Source organism: Nannobrachium achirus (genome assembly GCF_963921795.1).
Source record: "Nannobrachium achirus genome assembly, chromosome: 10".
Taxonomy (NCBI): Eukaryota; Metazoa; Chordata; class Actinopteri; order Myctophiformes; family Myctophidae; genus Nannobrachium; species Nannobrachium achirus.
Window position 1 is genome coordinate 29,428,376 of NC_137819.1, and position 26,748 is coordinate 29,455,123.

A 26,748-nucleotide genomic window follows, 5' to 3' on the forward strand; every position below is an offset into this window, starting at 1 on the left:
GCTGCAACAGTTTCTTTAATGACACTGCACTGCTTCCTTCCTCGCAGAATGACCGCAGCATGTCTAGCTAGCTATTCTAGCCCCTGTTTTGTGTTGTTGTTGTTGTTGTTGTTTGCTATCTTCTTTTTCCTGTCACAGCAGTGTTCTCTGGATTCTTATCTTCACCAAGGTCACCAACCTCCCCTCTGTTCTCCAGGAAGACACTGTAGTCTTCCTGACTGTCCTAAAGGAAAGTGTGCAATTCTCAAAGACATGTTTGGGGGGAGCATTTTAGTTGACACAACATCCTGCGAAGTGCGTATTTGAAAGTTTGACCACAAATTGAAAAGACGAGCAAGTGCCCGCGCTGAGTAGCCGATGGCTTCGCGCCTTGAAGAGCGTGGCGTCCGACTTACCAAGCCGTGGGTGGATGGAATAGGTTCTTACATTAACCACAATATGATTAGTCAAGTCAAGTCACCTTTATTTGTATAGCACATTTAAAAACAACAGCAGTTGAACCAAAGTGCTTTCCATAACAAATTTAGCATAAAAAGACAACAATGCATAAAAACATAGCATATCATATCATAACAACATAGCAGAGAAAAGAAACAACAAACAAACAGAGAACAATAAAAAACAACAGCAGGATAAAAAGGTCTAAAAAAAACGCTTACTAAAAACTAATCAATGGCGAATTTAAAAGAACACGTAAAAGTAAAATAGTTGAACAGAAAAATTAGAATAGTCCATAGTCCAATAACTCATAATGTGCTAAAAGCAATGGAAAAAAGATGGGTTTTTAAGGCGGATTTAAAAGTGCCAATAGTGGAGCAGGACTTTATATGTAGGGGGAGGTTGTTCCAAAGTGTGGGACCAATTGCAGAAAAAGCTCTATCACCTTTGCTGACATAATTTGTCGATGGGACAGCAAGGAGCATTTGGGAGGACGACCTGAGTACCCTGACAGCAGGGGGTGCAGAAACCAGATCCGAAATGTATATTGGTGCGAGGCCGTTTAAGGCTTTAAAAACGAAAAGTAAAATTTTAAAATCAATGCGGTATTTTACTGGTAACCAGTGCAATTGAGCCAGAACTGGGCTGATGTGCTCTCGCCTCCTAGTCCCAGTTAGGAGTCTGGCGGCTGAGTTCTGGACCATCTGGAGACGATTCAGGGAGGACTGGGTCAGCCCGTGATAAAGGGAGTTACAATAATCTAACCTAGAACTGATAAAAGCATGGATGACTGTTTCCAAGTCCCTGAAAGTTAAAATAGACTTCAATTTAGCTATGGTTCTTAACTGGTAAAAACTGCTGCTCACTACACTTGAGATTTGCTTATTAAAATTTAATGAGGTGTCCAAATAAACACCCAGGTTCTTGACAGAAGTGTGTATGTTTGCTGAGAGGGGGCCTAGTGCATGTGTTATGTCAGTGATTGATTTTTTCGGGCCAAAGATGATGATTTCTGTCTTTTTTGGATTAAGCTGAAGGAAATTAGTGGCCATCCATTCTTTAATATCCTCTAGGCAGTTAAAAAGTGTGTCAATGGATGATGTGTCGTTTGGTGTGACTGGCAGATAAAATTGTGTGTCATCGGCGTAACAGTGATAGGGGATGCTGTGTTTCCTGAAAATTGAGCCAAGGGGAAGCATATATAAGGAGAAGAGAAGTGGGCCTAGTATTGAGCCTTGAGGAATGCCACAGGTGATGGGGGCTGAGGAGGAAGTGAAGGTACCGAGTGTGACATTAAAAGTTCTGTTTTTTAAATAGGATTTAAACCAATTTAAAACAGTGCTCTTAAAACCAAATTTTCCATGCGTTTTAAAAGAATATTGTGGTCAATCGTGTCAAAGGCGGCCGTCAGGTCGAGCAGGATTAAAATCACACAGGGGCCATCATCAGTGGTTAAAAGGATGTCATTCTGTACTTTGAGCAGCGCAGATTCAGTACTGTGCAGAGTTCTAAAACCAGATTGAAATTTGTCGATAATATTGTATGTTTTTAAAAATGAGGAAACTTGGGTAAAAACAACTTTCTCTAAAATCTTTGACATAAAGGGCAGCTTGGAGATCGGTCTGAAATTATTGTGGTCATTTGGGTCTAGGCTGGGCTTTTTGGAGCTGTGTGAAGCACAGGCTCCCTATACGTGGCCGTGTGGGTCTGTCTGTGTGTCTGTGTGTCTGTATGTAGCCTGAACTTCCTAAACTTCGGCACGCTACTAGTCCCACAGTTTTGCCACCACACACTCGCGCCATATGTCAAATCGACCGGCTTACTCGGGAATAGTCGGCTAGTAACTTGCTAAGAGAAAGGTTCAATAGTTTAATTGATATTAATTTATTAGTGAATTAATTTTCCCCATTGACTTATAATGGGAATCGCAAAAACTCACATTCAATTATTTGTCTCTCGCAAACCATAGGGGCTAGAGTTTCAAGACTTGGAGAGGAGGTTCATAATGATTTCAAGGATTAAATAAAAAATAATTGTGTCATTTGGCCGCATGGTGGCGCCATAACACCCCACTTTACGTTTTGGCCTGTAACTCTTGAACCGTAGGTCGGAAAATTAAAAATATTTTTTCCCTGGATTCCTTGGGTCATGACGCATCTCCCCATATAGGCCATGCCCATTTGCGCCATGATAGATTTTCCGCCATCTTGAATTTTCTCCAAAACACACTTTTTGCTCCTTTTCCTACATATTTTCTTCAAATGTCACAAAAATCGGTACACATGATCCACACACACACACACACACACACACACACACACAGCTCCACTTCACACGGGTGTGATTTTTAAGAGAGGTTGGACAGAGGCATGTTTAAAGCTGGATGGGAATGTTCCAGTTTTTAGGGAGCTATTTATGGGGCACGTACCTTTTAGGCGAAGCCCGAACTGGCGAAGTGGGGAAATGTCCGATACCGTAGCGATCTGGCGAACGTCTTCTGGACAGGGCGTTTATCGTGCGCTTGCCCAGGCCTTACGGCCTGGGCATAAATATAACGATTGCATTCACCACGGCTTCGTAACTCGCGCGGCGCTCCGCCGGCCGCGCGGCCCTGGCCCGCTCTTCGCGGCCACTCGCGCCTGCGGCGCTCGGGGGCGAAGAGCAGGACCAAGGTCCGCTGGCCTTCGCGCCGCTTGCAGTGTCGTGGACAATCGATTCGCCAGATCGCTACGGTAGGAGACAAATCCCCACTTCGCCAGTTCGGGCTTCGCCAGAACAGGACTTTCCCTATTTATGACTGCTAGAGTAAGAGGGCAGATCGTGTCAAAAACCTCCTTGAAGAGGCGAGATGGGATGATGTCAGAGGGGCTAAAGGTGGATTTAAGGTGGGAGACAACTTCTGACAGATGAGTGGATGATACGGATTGGAAATCGTGGAGATGATTAGGTGAGGGGTTTGTTATTAGGGGAGTTGAGACTAGAGGTGAAATAGCTGATCTTATATTATTGATTTTGTCTATGAAGAAATTAAGAAATGACTCACATGATGCTACACTAGGGGCTGGAGTGGAGATGGCAGATGAGACAGGGTTTAAAATGGAATTTATGGTGTTGAACAATATTTGAGGTCTATGGGCATTTTTGTTTATTAAATCAGCAAAATGTTGGGATTTTGCTAATTTTACGGATATCTGGTAGGCTTTTTGGCAGTTAATGAAGCTTTCATAGGACACCTGTAGTTTGTCCTTTTTCCACCTTCTTTCCGCACTCCTCCAAGCTTGTCTGAGCTTGCGGTTTGTGTCATTTAGCCATGGGGTGGCAGCAGTGTCAGATTTGATTTTGGTGTATTTTAAAGGGGCTACATGGTCCAGGGTGTCTGAGCAGATGGAATTAAATAGTGTGACTAATGATTCAGTGTCCATGCAGAAGATTATGGCGTCTGATATAGGAGGTGAGTGAGTTAGCATAAATGAGTTTGAAAAGTTGTTTGCTGTCAATGAATTAATAGAGCGGGTGAGGGGGGGGCAGCCTGGTACAGGGCAACATAGATTCAAAATGAATCATGTAGTGGTCAGAAATGCCAGTTTTGGTTATATCAGTGATGGTGATTGGGAAACCAGAGGAGAGCACGAGGTCTAAGGTGTGACCTCTATTGTGCGTTGGGCCTGAAACCGACTGTGTGAGATGGAATGAGTTCACTATCTGTAAAAACTCTTTTACCATGGGTTTTTCAGGGCAGCAGACATGAATATTTAAGTCCCCTATAATTAACAGTCTCTCAGAGCGGGATATCATAAAAGAAAGGAGGTCAGAAAATTCCTCGATAAAATTAGCATTTGCTTTTGGAGGCCGGTAGATTAAGGCACATAGGATGGGGAAGGTGACATCAATTTTCATGAGTTAGTGTGTGAAATATTCTTTGGGAATAGCATACACACGTCTTGAAGAGGTTTGTTCTATTCAGCCTCCCGGTGTTATGCCTAGATGTGTTCTCCCATTCGGTATCCACAACACTTACAGTAGAAAACCTCACACTGACCTTAACCACACTGCTCAAACCTATGCTTGCTTACCCTTAAAGTTCTTTACTAATGCTCATTATAAAATAGCACAATTTCTGTCTTCTCACGTTCTCAGAGGAGTGCTGAGGACAGGAGAGCCGTTCTCTTCATGGAAAGTTAGCCTGCTTAGAAGTCATTGTTCTTGCATTAAAGTATTGTTGAAATGATGATGGGGTTTCTGAACTGTCCACAGATAGCCCTCCATATAGACACAGAACTAATACACAAAGATGGTATCATCTCTTAATAAGCATTAGTGAGGACTAAATATACGAAGATAAGTTGAAAATTGGTGACGCGGTCCTACTATCTGTAACCTAATATAGATAGATAGATAGATAGATAGATAGATAGATAGATAGATAAAGAAAGATTATATACCTTTATTGATGCCTAAATTCTTTCTGTATACTCTACATAATTGTAATAACTATTGTATATACCTGAACATAACCTAACCTAAGTGCCTAAACCTAGCCATGTTTATTCTTATAGGCTAAACTTAACCATCTCTAAGTCAATATCCAAACTTCACCAACCTCGAACCTAATGCTTAAATGTAACCACTTTAACCATACAGTATACCTTAAATGAACCTATTGCCTAAACGCAACCAGGCAACACACCTCGATACAACACCGGCTCTGCAGCTGATCATATGGAGGCTGATTAACCCCCGTGTCCAACTGCCTCACCAAACCCACAGGCATGTTCAAGGGTAATAACATACCGGTATCAGAAATAGCCCAAACAAAAGTTGATTATGGAATAAATTCATTCAGCTTTCCGGCAATTTCAGTGAATACTGAATAGTCACTCTGATGTTTGATATTGCCATATTTGTGATGTATGCCCTCGAAGAAGCCCCAGGTTTTCTTCAGCCACAGTATGTTTGTGGTCAGCTTGTTCAACACCAGTGGCCACACTGAATGAGATGACAACCCTGGTGCACAATGAAATCAGACCCTCGTTGACATTAAACATACTCAGTCGCACGTCACCATGCTGCCAGGTCAACATTAGTCAGCTAGTTACAGTTATGCCCTACTTAATGGTTCCAAAACAAGACTGCGGTGCAGCAGCTGATGTTTGTTGTTCATCTTGTGCTATGGCTGCTGCACACAGGACATGTCTTTGATGTAACAAAAAGGATATGATGTGCTACCCCTTCTTAGTTCTCAAACAACGCATAAATATGCTTATTTCAGCTTTCGACCACACACTAAAGTTGTTTTTGTTATGCAAGACACAGCAGATACCATTGTAATATCTGGAAGAGCATGAATACTTTGCAACAAAAAAAAGCATTCACACAAAAAAGGTTTTTGCACGGACGTCCAAGTCCACAGTACACTCTGCTGAAGTTAGAGCTCAGTAGAAGCTGCAGTCCACAAAGCATGGGTTATGCACCATGGCTGTGTGAGAACCGGATTGTTCAACAGGACCCTCTACCCCCCCAGATGTTCTGTCTGGCGTACTGCGCAATGTGCACATATCTGTTCATCGCTGGCTCTGTGCTCCTCTTCTATTTACACACACACACGCACACACACACACACACAAACACACACACACACACAACACACACACACACACACACACACACACACACACACACACACACACACACACACACACACACACACACACACACACTCTCTCTCTCTCTCTCTCTCTCTCTCTCTCTCTCTCTCTCTGCAACCCTCAATGAAGCATGCTATTTGGGTTGAGCTCATGGCTAATGGGCATTGTGCCCTATAATCTCACAAACTGGGCTTGCCATTGTCATTAGGAAATGAGCATGTGTGTGTGTGTGTGTGTGTGTGTGTGTGTGTGTGTGTGTGTGTGTGTGTGTGTGAGCTAATGAGAGAGAGAGATAGAGAGAGCAAGTGAAACTCTTTGTTCTCCTCCTGTCTGTTCTTTCTATTCCCTCTATGTGTGGGAAGTGGGAACCCACCTATCTCAGTCATACGCCAAGCTGCACGCCGTCACTGCATCTCAGGGAGATGACCTAATGATGAGCAGGGCTGTCGCACCAAATTCTGGGCCCTGGGTACAAGGAGAGCTTGTAGATCTGCTATTTCTTTTTTATCGTGAAAATTCTTTGTCTTTGAAGGTTTTTTGAAAAACCTATGTTTCTATGTCAATGGTGCTCAAACTTTTTCATATGAAGAACCCCCAAAATGATATGTATTTGGCCACAGACCCCCATCTCAAAATAGTTAGTTCCAGGGCAGTGACACTCGGTGCCACGCTGTGAGCTTGTATATCTGTTATTTTTCAATAGCTAAAGTATAGAATAATTAAGCCCCCCCCCACCTTGGGCCCTAGTAACTCAGTCCCACTCCCCCCCCCCCCCCCCCCCCTTGTGACGCCCCTGGATGACCTAATGATGAGGTCATTGTTGAGGTACCGATGTGAAACACCATGGCTACAGCGCAGTCACAACAAACCACGCCTGGGCTATTTTCTCCCTGTCCTGCCTTTCTCAGATCAGTTTGGCAGATTTTAGTTTCTTTCTTGTTTTTTCATTGTTTGAAAGCTTCACTCTGACTATTTTAGCTTATTCTACCAGTGTTTCTCACCAGTTTGATATGCATTAGGCCACGCCACCGACCCCCATTTATTTGATTGATTGATTGATTGATTACAGTTTGCAAAAAGTACAGGGGTACAGTTACTAAAAGTATAACAAAAAAATGTCTTGTTTCCATTGTGGTCCTGTGTATTCAATTCTTCACGACATACAGTATAAAGATATACAATCCTTATATACAATTTAGAAGTTAGCCACTCCCTGAGAAGTTAATCACGCCCCGTGTACTGTATCCCGCTGCTACACTGCAGCTATGTTAGCACAGACCCACGGCCCAATTCCCAAAACCATTTAACCAACAGCACAATCATACCTCTCGCTTTTGGACCGTCGCTATTTATTGTCTCTTTATGCATTCTTTTACCTTCTTTGCCCCGCTTTTCTGCCTCAGCCGCGAACGGTGCTACGTCACATATCATTCTTCCTGAAAGGTCTGTCATTCTTCCTGAGACGACAATCACTTATCCTTTACAGTCTCTCCTTCTTCCGTGTCTCTCAAGTAAACGTCCCTGACGTATGCGGATGCGACGTGCCTTTGCGCAAGTGGAACCTATACTTCTCTGCCGGAGCCGCCGCTACGTCACTGACTCCACCTTTGCCTTCAGAACCCATGTCGCCTCTCGCGACCGAGTTTTTCCCGGTGAACCTAAGCGCAACGGTGGGGGCTTGGGAGTGTGGGGAACACGCACCACTGACTACTATTGCTGATGATGGAGAGCTTATATAGCTTAGCCTTTGTATTGAAAATGAGAGGCACTCTTGCCGATTTATTAAGAGTCGAGACTCGTCGCCAATTGCAAGATATTTAAAAGTTATTTGGGGCCATGATGATGATGATATCCTTTTCTTCCCACAACTAGACTAAGGATTTATGTGCGAACACTAGGATTCGCCCGCCAAAGGCGGGCGATATTCTAGTACTATACAAGAGATCATCAATACTAGGAGCGGTACAGTTATATTGACAGAAACAGTGGGGGGTCATTTCATTTCTTTTGGCAAGCTAGAAGACTTGTCTAGGTCCAGTTACAAATGTGATCTTTTATGTCTGTTGTTGGTAGGGCATCCCACATTTTGGTGACATGGTGGTACAATGAATTCATCCCCATGTTTGTCCTGAATCTGCGGGGGAATGAGATCAGTGGAGATCCCTCTGGTGTTGTGCCCCTGGGTGTTTTAGTTTAGTCATATTTATTAGTTTTTTTTGTTTAGTCATATTTATTTCGAATATGTCAGATTAAAAAAAGTACAATTTTGCACTTCCAAACACAAGACAACAAATAAAGAATATAAAATGAAAACATAGCAAGTAATAAAAGCACGAAACAAAACAAAATACTAACATATCCGAAAAGGAGTGAGAAGAAGTAAAACTTATAAACTCCCACCCCCTTTTGTACCTGACCTGAAATAAACTTAAAAATTCACAATTTTATATACAAATATATATATATCAATATATGTGCATGAACACATATTAGTGAGGTGTAGTGAGGTGTTGCATTGGTCCCTTGAGTGAGTGTCTTGAAGACCAGGCCTTCAAGGGGGGCTGTATTCTGTCCTCTGAGTCATCCCACCCTAGCCTAATGAGCAGGTTTAGTAGTAACCTGATCAGAAGTTATTTTAGTATACGAATGGAACAGGCCATTCAATGCCATTTGTACACCGTCTGAGTTACAGACCCGTAAGGGTCCATTTGCTAACCATCAATCCTTTAGCTGGGGGGCCCACTGGAGCCCCCCCTCAAGGACGCCCTGGGGGTCCTCAGACCCCACCTTGAGAACCAATGATATATACTACATACAAAGGAGTAAAATGAGCTAAATGATTCATGGCCCATGTATGATTCATGCTGTGCTCTATTTCCTATGTGACTGTGTAACCCACTTTATCGTGGCTAAAAGCAAATGGATATTATCCCTGTTCTCATATACAGTACGTTCACGTTCTGTTTGACCTTTTTTTTTTTATCCCTGAGTCCTGACATACCGGTACAAGCATGGAACCGGTGCTGTCTATCTTTAACTCACACATTTGAAATCCATGCAATCATTCTAATATAAGGCTCCATCTTTATTATTGGTGCTGTGGTGGTGATTGTACAGCATTTATTGTCAGTAAATGACTAGGTCCTTCAATGGATGTGGAGTGCAGTACGTTTACAGTGCAGTATCTTTAATCCTGGTGGTGTTTGACAGAAACTTTTCGTGTTTGGATAATAATTCTCCAGATAAGAATTGTGCTCAATATGACATTCTCATCTCAAATGTCTAGGATCATATAGACACTGCAGTCATTTTCGACAGTGATCATAGTACGACTTGGTTATTGGTAAATCAAATATCACAATATTTAAAATATCTCACTATCTATATTGTGACGATAACGTATAGTGCGTACAACCCGTTGTGAGCTTATAGTTCAGCTATTTTCCTATTTTTTGAAAGATCTTTGAATTCTTTTGTAAGTGTAAAATAGGGCTTATGTGATTAAAATCAGGAAAAGACAACACTTGCCATGCCATATTACACAATATTGCAATCCAAAACCCCAGACGATATCTAGGTTTTATTAATAATGGTACTTTATATTGCTCAGCCCTTGTTCATAGCACACATAGCTTGTGAGTGTGAAGGGCCTGTAATTGAACCACTGCTTTATAATGAGGAACGGTACTTTACAACATGCTAGGTAACCAGCACTTCAGTCTGTCTGACAATGATTTGTAGTTGTGTGCTGTTGCTGCTATTCACTAGTTGTGTGCTGTTGCTAGTATTCACTTAAAGTCCTTCTAAATACAGCTGTTCCTTGTCGTCTTTTAAAGGCTCAAAGGGTCGTGCAAAGTTTGTTCCTGGGCCCTAAAATGTCACACAGTTTTGAATGTCCCATGATGTTGGGCTGTTCAGACTTCGGATGGGTTCAAAGCAGAAAGGATCGTTGGTGTTGCGTTTTGTCATTGAGTCATTGACCCAGGTTTTCTCAGTTTTATTATTGTTTATTTAGTTTTATATGGAGCTGTGAGTGAATGTACTGTGTATACCAGTAGTTCTCAACCTTTTCAGGCCGCGGCCCCCTAAATTAATTTAAAATATATTTGATCTGGGGTCTACCAACCCTGACAAGCACTTGGAATTGTAGGAGTTGAGGCATTACAATTAGTTTAAATATTGTTGAAATAGCCGATCTACAAGCTCATGATGACTCGCAACGGGAGGTATTGTGAGCTTGTAGTTCAGCTATTTTCAAAATGTTTCCCTCTTGTTTGACAATTTGGCCAATGTTTCACCAGTTTTTATAGTATAGTTTGTTGATTACTTTTGGTGCAGTAAATTGTCTTTTTCATTCATTAATTTATTTATTTCTTTTTGCCCTCTGTCATCTGTCTGTATCTGGGGACCCCCCTGGGTGTCTTGACAGGTTGAAAACCACTGGTGAATACTAACAACAATGTTAGACACATTCCACCTTCGATGCAGTATCATTCTCCATTGATTAATCTATTTCACAGCCTAATTATGCTAACTTGTATGAAACAATGATATTTACCAAACACTGCAAAAAGACACAGATTGAAATTGCAACATTACCAGTCATTAACACTGACAGTCTGTAGACTTTCTCAATGTACAAAGGCCTACATGATAATTCACAAAAGAAGTGAGCAGACATTTATCTGCCCTGTCCTGACAAAACATCTATACACTGACAATGCCACTGTTTGATAAAGAAATAATTTACCACATTTTATGACTGACTGTTTTAGTGTCTAGTCTCTCGTTTTTTTATTGTTCATTGTTGGCTCTACCTTGGAGGTTACCTGAGCAGCATTGTCATTCCTACAATATACAATATACAATCATCTGAGTGCTTTCTAACTGTATGATTATGTTGATCTTCATTCCATGGAAGACTCCAGTTAGTACATCTCTCACGAGGGCCTCTCTGGGAAGCAGAGAGCAGGTTGTTTTGTGTTGCTGTTAGCACCGTAGGGGCATGGAACCTCTTCCTTAGCCCATCCCAGGGGCACGGTTATTGGTCAGCCTTGCGCATTTCCGTCTCTCCCCCCCCCCCCCCCCTCCCCCCCTTTCTTTTCTCTCTGTAGAGAGAGGAAGTGGTGGACAAGACATTCGTCTGGCGAACATGTGCTCCGTGCAGAGTGTGTGTCATGCACACATCCTGCAAATGTGTGTGTGTGTGTGTGTGTGTGTGTGTGTGTGTGTGTGTGTGTGTGTGTGTGTGTGTGTGTGTGTGTGTGTGTGTGTGTGTGTGTGTGTGTGTGTGTGTGTGTGTGTGTGCATGTGTGTGTGTGTGTCACAGAATGGACGAAATGTCCTTTTTTGCCTTGACATTTTGCCTTTGAATCTCTTGGCAGCGTTGTCTAGCAACAATGACATGTCATTGTTGCCTGTGGTCACTTAAGCTATTCCCTCTACACTGAAAAATATGTGGGATGATACAGCTATCGAGCATCAAGTCAATCTAATAGCTCACATACTGTTACGTCTATAACTGACATGAAAGGAAACGCACACACACACACACACACACGCACGCACGCACGCACGCACACACACACACACACACACACACACACACACACACGCACACACGCACACAAGGGAACAGGGGAAATGTGCATACCAGGGATTTCTGAGGTTGGCCTGACCCAGATCCAACATGTGCAGATGACACTCTCCCACTCATCAGCATACACACACACATGCATTCTCGCTTTCACACACGCACACACACACACACACGCACGTGCGCACACACACAAGCACACGCACGCACGCACACACACACACACACACACACACACACACACACACACACACACACACACACACACACTTGCAAATTACTAGTGCGCATATAGCTTGCACCATACGCTTTGCCCTGCTTCATGCCGCATGAGCTTCTGTATTACAGAACCCGTAAATCTGCATCACTCCTCTTACTTAAAGACCACTACAGGCCGCAGCACATCTACTGGAAAGATTATCAGAATCAAACAATACTTGATAACAACAATACTCGTTGTTCCAATGACTCCTATATGATATACCCTGATGTCTGTGCTCTTGTCCCGCATAGGCTAGATAAATACTAGTGAGTCATGACCACACTGTACGTTCTGCCTATACCAAGGGTCTTCAACAGGGGGTCCGGGACCCCTAGGGGTCCTCAGAGTTACAACAGGGTGTCCTTCAAATCTTTGTGCGATAGAAACTTTTTTTCTCCTTTTTTATATTAACCAATATTCCATATTCTGAGAACTTTAGCCAAAAATAGAAGATCTACAAGCTCACAACGCCTTGCGCTGCGAGGTGTTGTGAGCTTGTAGATCGGCTATTTTCGGCAAAGAGGTTTGTGTAGAGGGGAAAAAGAGCAGACTAAGTACAGAGTGAAAAGCAAAGTTTATTAAGTATTGACGGTTCAAGTGGTTAAATATCTGAAAACACAAATTGACATGAATCCAAAATACACTGATGATTGTGCTGTCAAACAATGAAACTATATGGGATCTATGAAAAGGTCGTGGGGATCCCTGCTTCATCTCTCTCTCAACTAAGGGGTCCTTGGCCTGAAAACGTTGCCTATACAGTCGCTGTGATTTCCCAAGGTGCCTCAGCAGAAGTCAGTCCCTTTTATGGCTGACATTCTCAGTAGGGTGCACATCCCTATTTATAACTCTCAGAACTGTCACAGTGGCACAGAAACCTGAGAGGGCTGCAGAGGGAAGGCGAGCGGAGGAGGCGGGGCGTGTGCACAGACGGACGGGGGGAACATGGCGAGTCTGTGTTTCTGTGTTAATTAGAACCTGTCACGTGAGCAGCTGACGGGGCCCGGCCTGCACTTGTTGAGTGAGCTGAGTATGATGTGCACGCACGTTGTGATTGTCATTGCAGAGTCACACATTTTAGTTAACAAATCTCACATGCAGGGCACAGAGGTTTGTTAGAAATGAGTGGGCTGCCTTCTTTATCACTGGTGAAGTCACTGTCTGTTACCATTTTGTTTATGAAGCCATACCGAAACAGCTCCCATAGTCATACATAATATACGTGTTGTCCAGCAGACTAATGACAACTATCAGCTTTGTTCACAAAACAGCACTTTGTTAAAGTTGCAGAAATAAGCAGTTTTCTGCTGACATAAGCAGGAATCATGCAATTGCTTATTTAAAAAATATATTTTAATTGTATTTTATTCAGGCGGCTAACAATGCTTCCTAAAGAAATGTTGTGTTTGTGACACTTCCTGGGGCTACAAATCTGCCTCCAAAACTTAAATTTTTATCTGTGAGAAGTTCTGTCATTGGTCGATTAAACTGGGTGCCCATCCAAAATAACAGACCAATCATTCAGGACCGCCTCTTGTTCTTGTTCAGATTGGTTGACATGTCTGTCAATCCTTTTAGCCCCGGTCGGCTGGTTCATGCACCAATGAGCTGCTAATGTCAGAGCTTCTTACAGATGAAATAATAGTTTTGACTGCGGCTCCTAGAAGCGCCACAGAGACTAGATTTTTTTAAGGAGCATTGTTAGCCGACTGAATATAACAAAATAAAAATAAAAAATAAAAATAAGCAATTGCATGATTCCTGCTTATGTCAGCAGAAAACTGCTTATTTCTGCTTTAAGAATGTGTTTAAAAAACATTGAATGTTTCGGCTTCTTTGTCCTGGAATGAGCTTAAAAGAATCGTGAAACTGCAGGAGCGTGAATAATTGATGATGCTGACGAAGATGATAATGATGATAACAAGCTAGGGTTAAAATAATGGAGGGCAATGATATGGAAATGTTTTGATTGCACATTGTCTGCAACAATGTTACTTACTATGTCTAATGTGATTTGTCTGTGATAAAAGAAGCAACAAATATGTGGTAGTAAACCACACCCCAGGCCCCAGAATTATAATTTATTACAAACAAGGTTCTTTAATTTAGAATTGTAGCACTTAATGAGGCACTTTTTCTGTCTGTAACTTTGTACTGCTTTTTTTGGCCTGATCTCTTTTGCAAATCAGGATTTATACTTTTGTTACAGTTACGGTTAGGTTACTCAGTACAGAGAACTGATTTTAATTCTGTATCGTGAATAAGTAGGTACCCTTTGCAATTGTTTATATTACGCTTTCATAGCTACATATTTTGAATCATTTTTTTTATTCTACCTACTCCTCTTGTGTGCTCATATCGGTAGACACTGGAGAAAGCACACAGCCACGGCTTGTGCTTCAGTATACACATACGCATTATGATAATAACCAGTTGGTTAAAAACCTGCAGCAGAGGCCCAGCCAGGGAGAGTGATTTCAGGCTCTGAGAGCCACCATACTGTATGTCCTCCCATTTTAGTTTCGACCCAACGTCTTTCTTTCATTTCCTTTCATCTCAATGAATGGCCCTGGAATTCAATTTCCAGAACCTCTGTTTTTTAAGATTCTGTCAGTAGCTTAGAAATGAGCACATTGAGCAGCCACTCCAGCACTAGCCTAGCTGCAGCTATACCATCATCCACCCATGTTAAAACAAGGAGGGATACTGCAGTTAGTTAGCTAGATGCATTAGTATCTAGGCTGGTTATACCAGGCTACTATGCACTACCTTGTCACTCCCTTTGCTACTCCCTTGTCACTCCCTTTGCTACAATATTGGTCTACAATTATTTATTTTCCTCTTTGGCAGGGATCTTACATCTTGTTGTTCAGATGTAGTTTATGCGCTCTTGCAACAGATGGGGCCTATAATTCACGTCACGTTAGCCTGCCATTAGTATTCTACTACGCTGCCTCAGCTTTAACCACGTAAGCCCCACTACAGTATATTTGACTGGGGTCCCCCAGGGGTCTGGGGACTGTTATTTTTCAGCTATAATGACAAAATAGGGATGCCAGGTTGAAAGTGGTTGTGTTGTTGTTGCCTGGTCGTGTGGGAAGATACTAGAGGGGGGCAGTTGGTGAGAGGCCCAGGGTTAACCTGTGATTTATGTGGTTCAGTGGGTGTTTGGACGGGCCCAAGGAGCATGTCACGCCCCATCTGCCCACCATTGGCCAAGGTAGAGTCAGAGAGTTGGCTTTGAGCCTCTCGTCTGAACCAGGCTCAGCATCTCTGCTCAGTATCCTTGTATTATTGTTGCTACCCCCCGCCACCCCCTTCCCCCAGTGTCCCACAATCATTGTCTGTGCCCATTTATCTCTGTCCTTTGTCTCCCCTACTCATTTTCTCATTTCTTTCTCTCTCATTATGAATAGACCTACTTTCACTCTCTCGTCGTCCCTCAGCTTTCCTTGTTTTCTCAGTATAACTTTCTACACACTAAAATCATCTGTGTTAATGTATCCTTTTGTAACTCAGAGAATGTACATTACAGATTCCATTTGTCTACTCAGTTCTACAGTATTAACAGTAGGGATTCTTATTTCTTATGTGTAGCACTGCTTTCCACAGGTCATTGTGGAAGTGTGCTGTGCAATTTGTTTGTCCTTTCTCCTCCTATCCCCTCCTGACTCCTCCTGTGTCCCTCTTCCACCCTGTCCCATCCCATCCCCTGCCATGTGGCCTTATAGCTCTGTGTCTCCCAGTGTGTGTGACAGAGAACGAGAGAAGGATGAGGGATGAGGCGCTGGCTTGGACTCTCAGACAAGCAGCAGCTGAACAGCCAAACCCATGCAGTGACAATTTTAGGAGGGTCACCAAGTGTGAAAACAAAGTCAGAGCAGGAATGAAAACAGGATGTGCTTTGTCAACCCCCCTCAAATATCACAGGTTAGAGTGTCTGGCTAGAGTGGCATGATGCTTATCTCTAGAGATAGAAATGTGATGTGCTACTGAATATTTGTTGCCATTTGATTTGGCTGCTGGTATTATTTCACACGGCTGGGCAGTCCCAGTCACAACGAATTATGGAATTTAAATTGCAATGTCACCACAGTTTATTTTTGAGCAGTGCTCCTGTAAGGAGCTAAGCTCCAACATCTGTTTTTGTTTCCCAGGGTCACATTGTCCGGGACGAAGTGCCCTGAACAAAGTGTCCTGAAGCGTGTCCTACATCTGTCCTACATCTTGGCACAAAGCGCTCAAAGTTTGTTGTTCGCCCAGGGTCACATTGGCCAAGCTGCACAGGACGTTTAATGAAATTAACTCATAAATAGCACCGCTCAATATTTATATACGTCCCTTTTGAAATTGGTATACTGTTAAATTATGATATGAATTTTTTGTTCTTCTTAACCCAAATGTGTTTTATCTGTCATATCTTATGGTTTTGAACCACATTAGCAGCAGGGCACTAAGGATGGCAATGTCGGTCCATCCAAACTTTGGTCCCAAAAGATATCTCAAAAACTAATCTTGGATTTGCTGTATTTCTTTCTTCATACTCTCAGGAGGATGATGTTGGTGAAACTAACTAACATCCTCTATTGGAAAATGTAATGGTGAATACTTGGATGCCCATGGAGGAAGAGCCCTAAACATTAACCTTATACCCCCAGACCAAAATGCCAAATTCCCTCTAGATCTAGAATCCTCCTTAGGCCAAAAAGAATGCTGTAGCTTTTCACAGTTATGGTTTTATTTCACTTAAAACCTCTGGGAATGTCAGTCAGTTCAAACTGCTTTGGTACAGCTACAGCTGGGCCTTTAATATACCTATGCCATTAGAACTAGACTGCACACTGTCGAGGTGCCAACTTGCAACTTGTGCACTCGTGGCCATATATGGCCTACTTGTGTGCCAGCAGAGCGCACAACTACTACTTTTGGTGCTGTTCGGTGCTGTCTGTATGTACAGTATGTGGGTGGGCAAATTGGCACTCTGCTGAGGTGCCAACTTGTGCCTTGTGATTGATATCAGGTCGCACTTGTTGTTGGTGAGGTCACCAAGTTGGTGAGGTCACCCTGTGTTTTTTCAAGGGATTTCCCATTGGATGACTTAAACACATGTTTTTTCAAGGGTTTTCCCATTGGATGACGTAAAAACACAGACGGACACCGCCACATACAGAAACACCAAACGCAGTACGTGTGCCCTCTGCTGGCGCAAGAAAGATGTAATTCTGGGAATTTCCCATTCAAGTCAATGGGGTTACTCTAGTGAGTCTATAAAGGTGACATCACCGTGAATGCTACTTCCTCATTAAAAGCTGTAATGCCCATGTGGTGCAACTGTGTATCTTCTAGCTAGCCTGTCATTCAGGGTATCTGAGGTGTAAATAGATTTGAGGAAAAGACTGGCTGTGCAGAACTGAAGGCAGAAGTGCAGTGTAAGATGTACAGCGTCTGGCAGCTTTCTTTCTAACAGCAGGTTGACAGAAAGGTGTGTGAGCAGGGTGTTAATGTGATGCGTTGTTAATGTAATGGTGGATAACAGGCTGTAAGTGTTGGGCTAATGATGCTAGTGAAGATTAAACAACTTAATTTCTTCCCTATATACAGTACTTTGTCATACAACAGATCATAGCAGAAATTGCTGATGTGAGCTTGTAGATCAGCTGTTCTTTTTTCTTTCTTTTTCTTTACATCTTGATTGTACATTGTTACATAAGGTTTGCTGCTGGCCAGGGAGATGAAAAAGGCAATAGAAGCCTTTGTTTTCAATTCTTGCTGATTGTTTTTGTTTTTTAATTATATATTATATATATAATCAACACTGAAAGAGATGGGGAGAGAAAACAGGGCCAAAACAACAAAAGCATCTGTATAGAGGGAGTCAGTATATTAGAATTGATTACCCTGCCCACAGCTGTGCGTGGCAGGTTATTAAAATCAATCTGTGCTGTCTGTCTGTTTGTGTGTTTGTTTGAAACTTGAGAAAGATGTGCACGAAACCTGGTGGTGGGAATGTTCAGTAGGCTGCTCCAAAAACCTTTTGGTGGAACAGGTCAAAGGTCAAGGTCATATACAAGGTCAGGGTCAAGAATGGATGGATTCATCAAACAAAACATCAGCAGGCTGCCACAAAGATGAGATTGAGATGAGAAGGTCACTCGAAGGCTAGCCTCGCGTAGCCAGGCTTACTCAATCTGCCAAGAGAAAAAGCCTGGTTACGAGTCTTACGACCATAGGCTGATACGGCATAGAACGGTGCTAATTCCGCCGGGAGAATTTCACCGGAAGTTCACCCGATTGACGGGCAGCCCGGCCAATGAGCGCTCGGAGAAGCCCATGGCGACCAATCGGGGAATGTAAACTGACTGCAGTGCATGACGTAACTTCCATTAATCGCAGCACTTCCGCCACTTCCGGTGTCTACAGGTTCATGCCATTCACATCACATATTGTGGCCAGGGTGCTCGAAGGCAGTGTTGAGCAAACGCAAACGGACATGCATTGATGCTAAAACCCTTAGTTCACACCTCGCCAACGTTTTAGTGTCACAACAGGGTGTTTTAACAAAGAAACAAGCCTGTATCGGCCTGTATGCATTATATCAATAGACCTGTATAATAGTAGGTGTTGAGCGACGTGCGTGTGACGTCTCTAGATAAGCGACCCCCCCAAACATTGAATCACCGATGAACCACTGCTCGAAGGTCAAGGTCACAATCAAGAGATGCACCACAGATTATGTGATAATCTAAGAATGACTCAGCATTTATCACAAATAATGTGTATTGTACACATGGAACCAGTTGTACACATGGAACCAGTTGTGTGGAAGTACAACCAGTTGTACTTCCACGTCAGCCCTCATAGATAAAATGTTAATCTTATTATTCCTCTGTCTTCCAGCTCAATGTTAATCTATTATGCCTCTGTCTTCCAGCTCTGCCCTTGCCTGTTGAATCCCATACCATCCAGAATGAGGACAAGGTGCCAGCGAAGGAGCCTCTGACTCCCAATGACTCGGCCGTCTCAGACCTCTCACCCAATACAGACTCCTGCCCCCAAACAGAGCTCTCCACCAAGACAGACCCCTCCTCCAAGACAGATGCCAGGCCAACCACCCCTGGCACCAGCCCCAGCCCTCAGCCCAAAAAAGGTGCACTTTGTTTGTGTGGTTGCCCCTGCAGGTCCCACACATTTATTTTATCCACATGAGGACTATCATCTCTATTCTAGGCATGTCAGAATAGGCAAACATTGGGACAAAACTAGGCAAACATTCTTCAAAGATAGCCGATCTGCAGGCTCAGGTTCAGGTTGCAACGTTGTGAGCTTGGAGTTTGGCAAAGGACAGGGTACCCCAGTTAATGAAGTCATTTATATAGAGTTTAAGTGTTTAAAGCAGCTAAAGAAATCATGCAACAGTATATCTGCACGTGTAGGATGTCAAGTCGTTAAAAGGCCCAGTTCCACAGATGGTATTGGCTGAGTGCCAAACTCTCATTCTATATGTATGCAAAAGACAGGGTGTATCTGTATAGTGCGGAGGAAGACTGATGGTGGTATGAGGAGGAGCAGGAGGAGCAGGAGGAGAGGGGTGGGTCAACACTAAGAAAAGACCTCCGGGCCCAGGAGGGTTATTGTCAGCCCTCCAGAGTATCTTCAGATTGACCAGACTGAAGCGTAGCCGGGGCACAGGGAACTATTTGAATGTGGGGAAGGGGAAAAAAGACGGGTTGCCATGGAGATTGGGCTCCAAGGCTGCAGGGTGCGATTGGTTGAGAATTCATGACACACATACTGTATTACATAGCATGGAGGAACCACAAAAGCAACCAGGCTCTGCAGGCGGACCCCGGTTTCTGTACAGCTCTGTCGCAGCCAATCGTTTTGCCCCACGACCACAGAATGAGAGAGAGAGAGAGAGAGAGAGAGAGAGAGAGAGAGAGAGAGAGAGAGAGAGAGAGAGCAGTTGCACAGCTGGAACAGTTGTCGGATCATGACAAGAAAGTTTTTATTTGGAATTTGAATTTCCATAATCTTTCCAGAAAAGAACCACTGTAAAACACAGGAACACTACAGTTACATACTGTATGATGAGTTTGCTGCATTACATTTATGATATAGAATCCTCCTCCTTTGTACCTCCTTTGTACTCATTAAATACCCTCAACTGCTTTGGTGTTATAGTTCCGTCTCTGATATGCAATTAAGATTAAACAAAAAGAAAACAAGACAGCATCTAAAAGCTTTCGGTACTTGGTGTACGGTCTGTGAATGAATTGTTAGCTTCAGACGAGTGTTGCAACAAGTGTTAAAAGCAGTATTCACATTACAGTTTTACCGTGGTAAAATGAGTTGGACTGTTCATTTTCTATTTCTGTTAAATACAGTATAGCTGTGATTATTCTACGTCTTTGGTGACTTTACAAACAAACCCTGCACGTGCTAGACAGCTCAGTCGTTGGCCACGCTGTAAAAGCTCACAGCAATGTTTGTTTAAGATAAGAGATTTAATTAAAAGCCTCTTTTATTTATTTTCTCCCTACAGATGCGGTGAGCTCGGAGCAACGGCAGAAGCTTGCCAAAGAGCGAAGGGAGGAGAGGGCCAGATATATTGGTAAGTCCACAGAGGCCTAAATCAGTGTTGTCATCTAGCTTTGTGCTGTGTTCACATTCTGACCGGTAGACAGATGACGTACTATTTACTTTGCAATGCATGAATTTGTAGTCACTAACCTGGTGCAGTATGTACTTCTATTCTATTTCACTGTCTTCAACCTTTAGTTTAAAAGAAAGGGGCAATCGTACAAACTCGTAGCCACGATGCAATGGGAATTTATTAACCAATAACAACTTAAAACTGCCCTCTTTACTCTTCTACTGGGGACTCAATAGAGCACACTTGCTTGCTCAGGGGAGATTTTATTTTATTCACAAAGTTACTTAGTATAGCTTTAAGCCCTATTTTGTATACTATTTGTATGACGATCTACAAGCTCACAACACATTGCATTGTTAGCATGTATCAGCTTTTTTAACAGTTTTTTTGGTGAGAATCTTCACTTACATGACATGCCCAAAGTATAGATGCCACATTTCCATACACTTGCCTTCTTCAGGGTATGATCTTGCCCCAATGAAGCGACAATGTGTTGAAAAGTTGATATTTGTGTAATAGATTCCCATTACCTCATGGCTACAAGTTTATGTGACTGATTTTTCCGTTTAAACTTTGACCTTTTCACTGTGGTCGGCGCCTCCGTAATACTGGTGTTGTTTTGACTGTCTTGAGTGTCCTCAATCTGGCATCAATGATTCACTCCATCTCTACTGTCATGGGCTCTGCCCTTGGTGTGAACTTTGTTGACACCTTATATTGTTTCCCCTTGCATGGCTTCAGAACAGCAAACTCGGGTGCAAGGTAAGATGTCCCACTAAAACCTACAGCACACAGTATGCAGAAGTCATGCCATTTCAAATCTTTGACTTGTGATCATGAATCTTTCTTTTTTCCCCCTCCTTGTCTGTTCTGTTGAGGCCTAATCGTTAACTTCCTTCCATTCATGAATTCCATTCATCCTTCATAAAAGACCCAGAACTCTTCACAAGCTTTACTTAATTTGAGTTGTCACAAACTTGTCTAGTCCCATGCAATCCTGTAATATATTCAAAGTTCATAATTCTGTCATTTCACCCATCTCAGTGTGCATGTACTGGCTCGTGATAATTTTTTGTTTTGTTATTTATTTGTTATACATACTTTTATTTTGATTTGAAGATTAAAGCTGCTTTCCTTTTTCTACACACATTTTATAATAGAGCTTTTAAGAGCACTGAAGTCCTGATGTCACTCATCCTCTGGGTCGCGGAAGTAATTTCTCCATGGAGAATAACATCTTAAGATCGTCTCGTATAAGAATTGTGGTCCAAAAATAAACAAACTGTCCCGGCGATATTGTCAGAGAGATGGCTCTGTATTGTTTACGATAGTCAGTCACTCATATTTGATACAGTCTATTTCTGGCAAAAAAATTAACTAATTCGGCGGCAGTAATATTAGCGTTTTACCCAGGTAGGTTGCGTAAATTATGTCAGACTTCTGTGCTCTATAGAACCTGCCTGCTTGCTCAGGGGATAAATCGAATCTTGACCATCAGGGCAGAATTCGTGTCAGATCCTGTGTCCCTAGGTGACACCATCTAAATGTCTCAATAGAAGAACAGGGAGACAAAAAAAGCTATATTGTATTAACATAATCTGCCATACAGATTGGACAAAATGAAAATGTATTCATTACAAAAAAGATATTGCCACTATAAAATGTTTCAGGGTTTTTATCTTTCTTCCTGTTCCTGGTTAAATAAATACAATGTGTACATGTAATGTGTATTACCCTGCAAAATCTTGGACCACCATCTCGAACCATTAGCCTCTTCTCTGGGGACTAGTAATGCTAGGGTTCATGGGGAAACCAACAAGAGACTTATTAAGCGGTTGCTAATTCTGCTGAGATGTCCTGCAATGCCAAAGGCAATTGGCATGAAAAATGGCAATTGCCATTACCGTGAACTGAGACCATTTCCTCTCAGACAGATTATATTTAATTACATCATTCATTAACATCATTAATGAAGAGTGCAGACCATGATGCCACACACTGTTTAAGACTAATTATGATGCCTTATCCACCTGTTTCCGTGGGAGTTTACTGGAGATTATTTGGACCACACTTCCGGTTTAACAGCAGACATACAAGCTCACGTCGCAGATGCAACCCGTTGTGAGCTTGTAAATCACACTCGGCTGCGGCGCCGGAAGCTCGGTACAACGTCTGCGCAATGCACTATGGGGCGTTGGAAACCCGTGGATACAGATCTGAAATCTATTTGACTAAACCTGTCTACATTCAGTGACCAATTTGTGGCAAATGTGTGTATTCCTATTCATGCCTGAGGAAGGTCTACAACACGACCAAAACTTTAAACTTTACTCTTGACCGTGCAAGTGGCAGTGTGGGGACCTCTCTTTTATTGTTGGTATTTTTGCCTATGCACCTGCTTTTAAACATAATAAGCTAGGTGTGCGAATGTTGTTTTTGATTATTTTTTGTTCTGAAATAGCACAGTATTAACATTTTATTTATTTATTTATTTTATGGATAATAAAACATGAAAGGCAACTGATGAATTGGTCATTATGGAAATGGGTCCCTAAAACTAGTTTGAGCATTTCTGTTATCCAAGATACTATGAAATTATTTTTCAAGGTAAAACTACATCTTTGTCAGATGGCAGATGCAGGCTGCAGACCATTAGCTCAGACTCATCTGCGTGTTTCATTAATTCATAAAATTAAACAAGGGTGTAGTCAGTGACAGCCACACAATGCTTGGTCCACTGAAATATCTGCTTAATGGATAACTAATATCAACAACCAACCTTTCATATCCAATACACATGATTCAATTCAGATAAAATTAATTCAAATCTCATGTCACTCCTACAACATCTTATACAACTCATCTAGTAGATCAGCATCCACACTAACGTCTACACACTTTAAACTTAGCTTTAATCACTTACCTTAAGTCCTATCCACCTGTTTCCGCAAGACTTTACTGTAGCATTATCTGCGGGACACTTCCGGTTAACAGCAGACATACAAGCTCACGTTGCGTCGCAGATGCAACCGTTGTGAGCTTGTAGATCACACTCGGCTGCGACGCCGGAAATGCCGCTCGCCTTCTGCGCAATGCACGATGGGATGTTGGAAAGTTGCGGATATACATATAATATCTAGAAATAGCAGATCTACATGCTCACACTGCTATTTTCACATTGTTTGATTTTAGATTTTTAATTTAGACATTTAGAGGGAAAAAATAAACCGTAACTGGTGTAAAAGTGTAGACTGCCACCCACCCATCCTGCTGAACATTTGTTGTCCTGGAAGTGGTATATATGTGAAGCAGTGGAAAACAGGAAATGCCACTGTGTGAGATGTGGTGCATCTACCTCAGTGGGGGGAGAAGCCCGGCCTGGCGGGGAGAGAGGCACAGCTGCTCAACAGCATGCTGGGAACTTAAAGAAAGACGATTGATTGCCTGTTAATCGCTGTTGCTAGAAACGAGCTGTGGCAGTCAGACTATGACGCTACGCTATCTGCTGGAGGGCACTGTAAAGCTCAGTGTGAAACTTCTTGTTTACTGTTCTCAGAACTCAGGGAGAGGATTACTGTGTAATAAACAGTGTGTCTCTCATCTGTTCTTTCCATTCCCACCCTGGTCCCAGTGTGCTGGCCTAATTTATACTTCGTCACATGAAGTAAATAGCAGATCTTCAAGCGAATATCATGTATTTGCGTCTGCGCCGTTCCATAAAGTATGAATTAAGCTTTATAAGTGGGTCAAAGCAGTCTGCATTCGAATTGTTCCACGTCACATTTGAAGTAATACTTCCCATGTTAATCAATCCATTTGCAACTTTGAGAGTATACACACATGGAACCAAATAGAATAGACCCTTTAGCTGATTTATCAGCTTCATTCTTTATAGTGTTCCAGTTCCAATTTTGTCTTCTCTTTTCTTTGTATCATCAATTCCAGTTTCACTTGTTTAATCTGTATCTTGCCTGACTTCTTCATCCTGATTGGATAAAAGTGGTATCCTGACCTAAAAATACATGTTCTGTTTAATAAAGAGGTGGAGAGACATAGAGACTCTGTTACTGAACGAACACTCTATAGCAATGAGCACTATCATAATATAGAGCTATTTAACACTTATTTTAACCAAAGAAAATCACTTAGCCTAACTTTAATACCCTAAAAGTTGAAGTAACACTCACAAATGACAGTGCAGGAAACAAGGCTCTTCTTTGTAGCTTAGTTACCTTTTACTATTCCTGTGTGTTTACTGGTGTCTCTCTGTGTTTGGGTGACTCCATAGCGGTTAAGAAGGCCCAGTGGCTGGAGAAGGAGGAGAGAGCCCGGCGTCTGCGGGAGAGCCAGCTGGAGGAGCGCCGGAGGAAGCTGGAGGAGCAGAGGCTGAAGCTAGAGAAACGCAGGGCCCTGCTGGAGGAGAAACAGAGGCAGAAACTGGAGAAGAACAAGGTGGGGCTTTGGAAGTATGGTTGGGACGATATGAACATTTCATTTCACAATTATTGTGACAAAAAAAAATGCGTTGTGAGCTTGTAGATCGGCTATTTTTTAGCAAAGAGATTTGGAGTGAAAAAAAAGGTATTATTTGAAAGTCTGTTTTACCAAAACATTTCTTTTTGATTGATTGATTGAGTTTATTAACAAATCGCATGTACAATTGATGACAAAAGCACACAATAGTCACAAGACTTTTTATATTTGGGTCCATCGCAAGCTTCCCTGGGCTCAGTCGATTCAGGGCCCTTATTGCACCTCTATGCCCTGCTAAAATCAAAGGGTTAGCCCATCAAGTCATGCATGCTACTATGATGATAAATATCGGTGGACAAGTACCTGTATACTCAATACCTACCGATATATGGATATAACTGGATTGGGAAACATCCTTTGTTCATGGGAAACATCCTTTGTTCAAACATCCCCCTGCAGGAGAGATATGAGGCAGCCATCAAGAGGTCAACAAAGAAGACGTGGGCAGAGATCCGCCAACAGAGATGGTCCTGGGCCGGCGGCCTCAACCAGACCTCCCGCAGAGAAAGTGAGTCATACTGGAACACCAACCACAAAGAACAACATAGAGCATTAAGTTGGACGGGTTGTGTCGCAGTCCGCGTGCCCCTCTTGTAATGGAAAGCTCCCGGGTTTAGTTCCCCGGCGTAGGCATTACGCGTGACATGCCGAAAGAGTTGTTGAACCATTGTAAGTCAGTCTGGATGAGAATGTTTGTTGAATGCGTAAAATAAAGTAAATATAGAAACAGCCAGGGCTAGTGCTGTTGACAGACCAATGCATCTGCCAAGAGCTCTGTATCACGCAGCACATATCAGTGTCTGGATCTTTACCGCAACTGATGCAATTCAGGGAAATTACTGAGCTTCTTTTTTGCAGCTTGCTGTCATTAGGGAGGGGCAGCACAGTTGACTACTCCGTCTGAGGAACTCCGTCAAAACTTGCCGTTTTAACGCAGTGAGTCAGGTAAATGTTGGCTTTGAACAGTTTACAGAGTTGATATAGTCTTGAGTTTTATCAATTAGGCCTATGTAAATTGTTCTTCCAAAATGGTCCCCTAAAGACTTTAGAAGCAGAAGGCTGAAGAGACACGGTTTGGCTGTCCACTGTTTCAGCAATGGTGTTTAATGGTGTTGAGTTTGTCAGTAACCTGTGAGCTAAACCCTCTGTTACTGTTACTTCTGTAACATGTGATTACATACCCATTCACACAATTACACAATCTTGTAACAGGAGCCTCTCTTGTGACACTGAGGTCTGACTTTTAGGAAGCGTGCCGTGAATGAGCCTGAATAAGTGTGTTGTTTTGGGTGTGATGTGTGTCTGTATGCGCGTGTGCGTGCTTGCGTGAGTGAAGGACTGTGCTGATTCGGGCAAGAAATGGTCACCCTCAGAAGTGAAAGTAGCAGTGGACAGTTTCACAGCTATAAGGTAGAACTCTACTGCATACCTCAACCACTCCTTTCCTCACCTCTCCTAATCTCTCCTCATCGTGGTCCCCTGTTAAGATTTGGAACGAAACGTTTTAGTGAATGAGATGTCAGGTTCCCTAAACGACTTAGACAGTAAGGGGGGGGGGGGGGCGTGGTGAGATCCTACTGTTTTCCTCCAGGTGCTTCAGTTGCACGCCAGAGAGAGATGA

General features: G+C 42.6%; 1 protein-coding gene across 3 annotated transcripts in view; it reads left to right on the forward strand.

Annotated features, from left to right (window-relative positions):
* Positions 1–26,748, forward strand: part of LOC308292393 (uncharacterized protein) — a 47,536-nt gene that overhangs the window by 6,231 nt on the left and 14,557 nt on the right. For all 3 annotated transcript variants that reach the window (XM_080734702.1, XM_080734703.1, XM_080734704.1), the window contains exons 2-5: positions 18,873–19,088; positions 20,484–20,552; positions 24,883–25,046; positions 25,527–25,635. In XM_080734702.1, the coding sequence (XP_080590828.1) occupies positions 18,873–19,088; positions 20,484–20,552; positions 24,883–25,046; positions 25,527–25,635 (558 nt within the window). The remainder of the gene's footprint in view (positions 1–18,872; positions 19,089–20,483; positions 20,553–24,882; positions 25,047–25,526; positions 25,636–26,748) is intronic.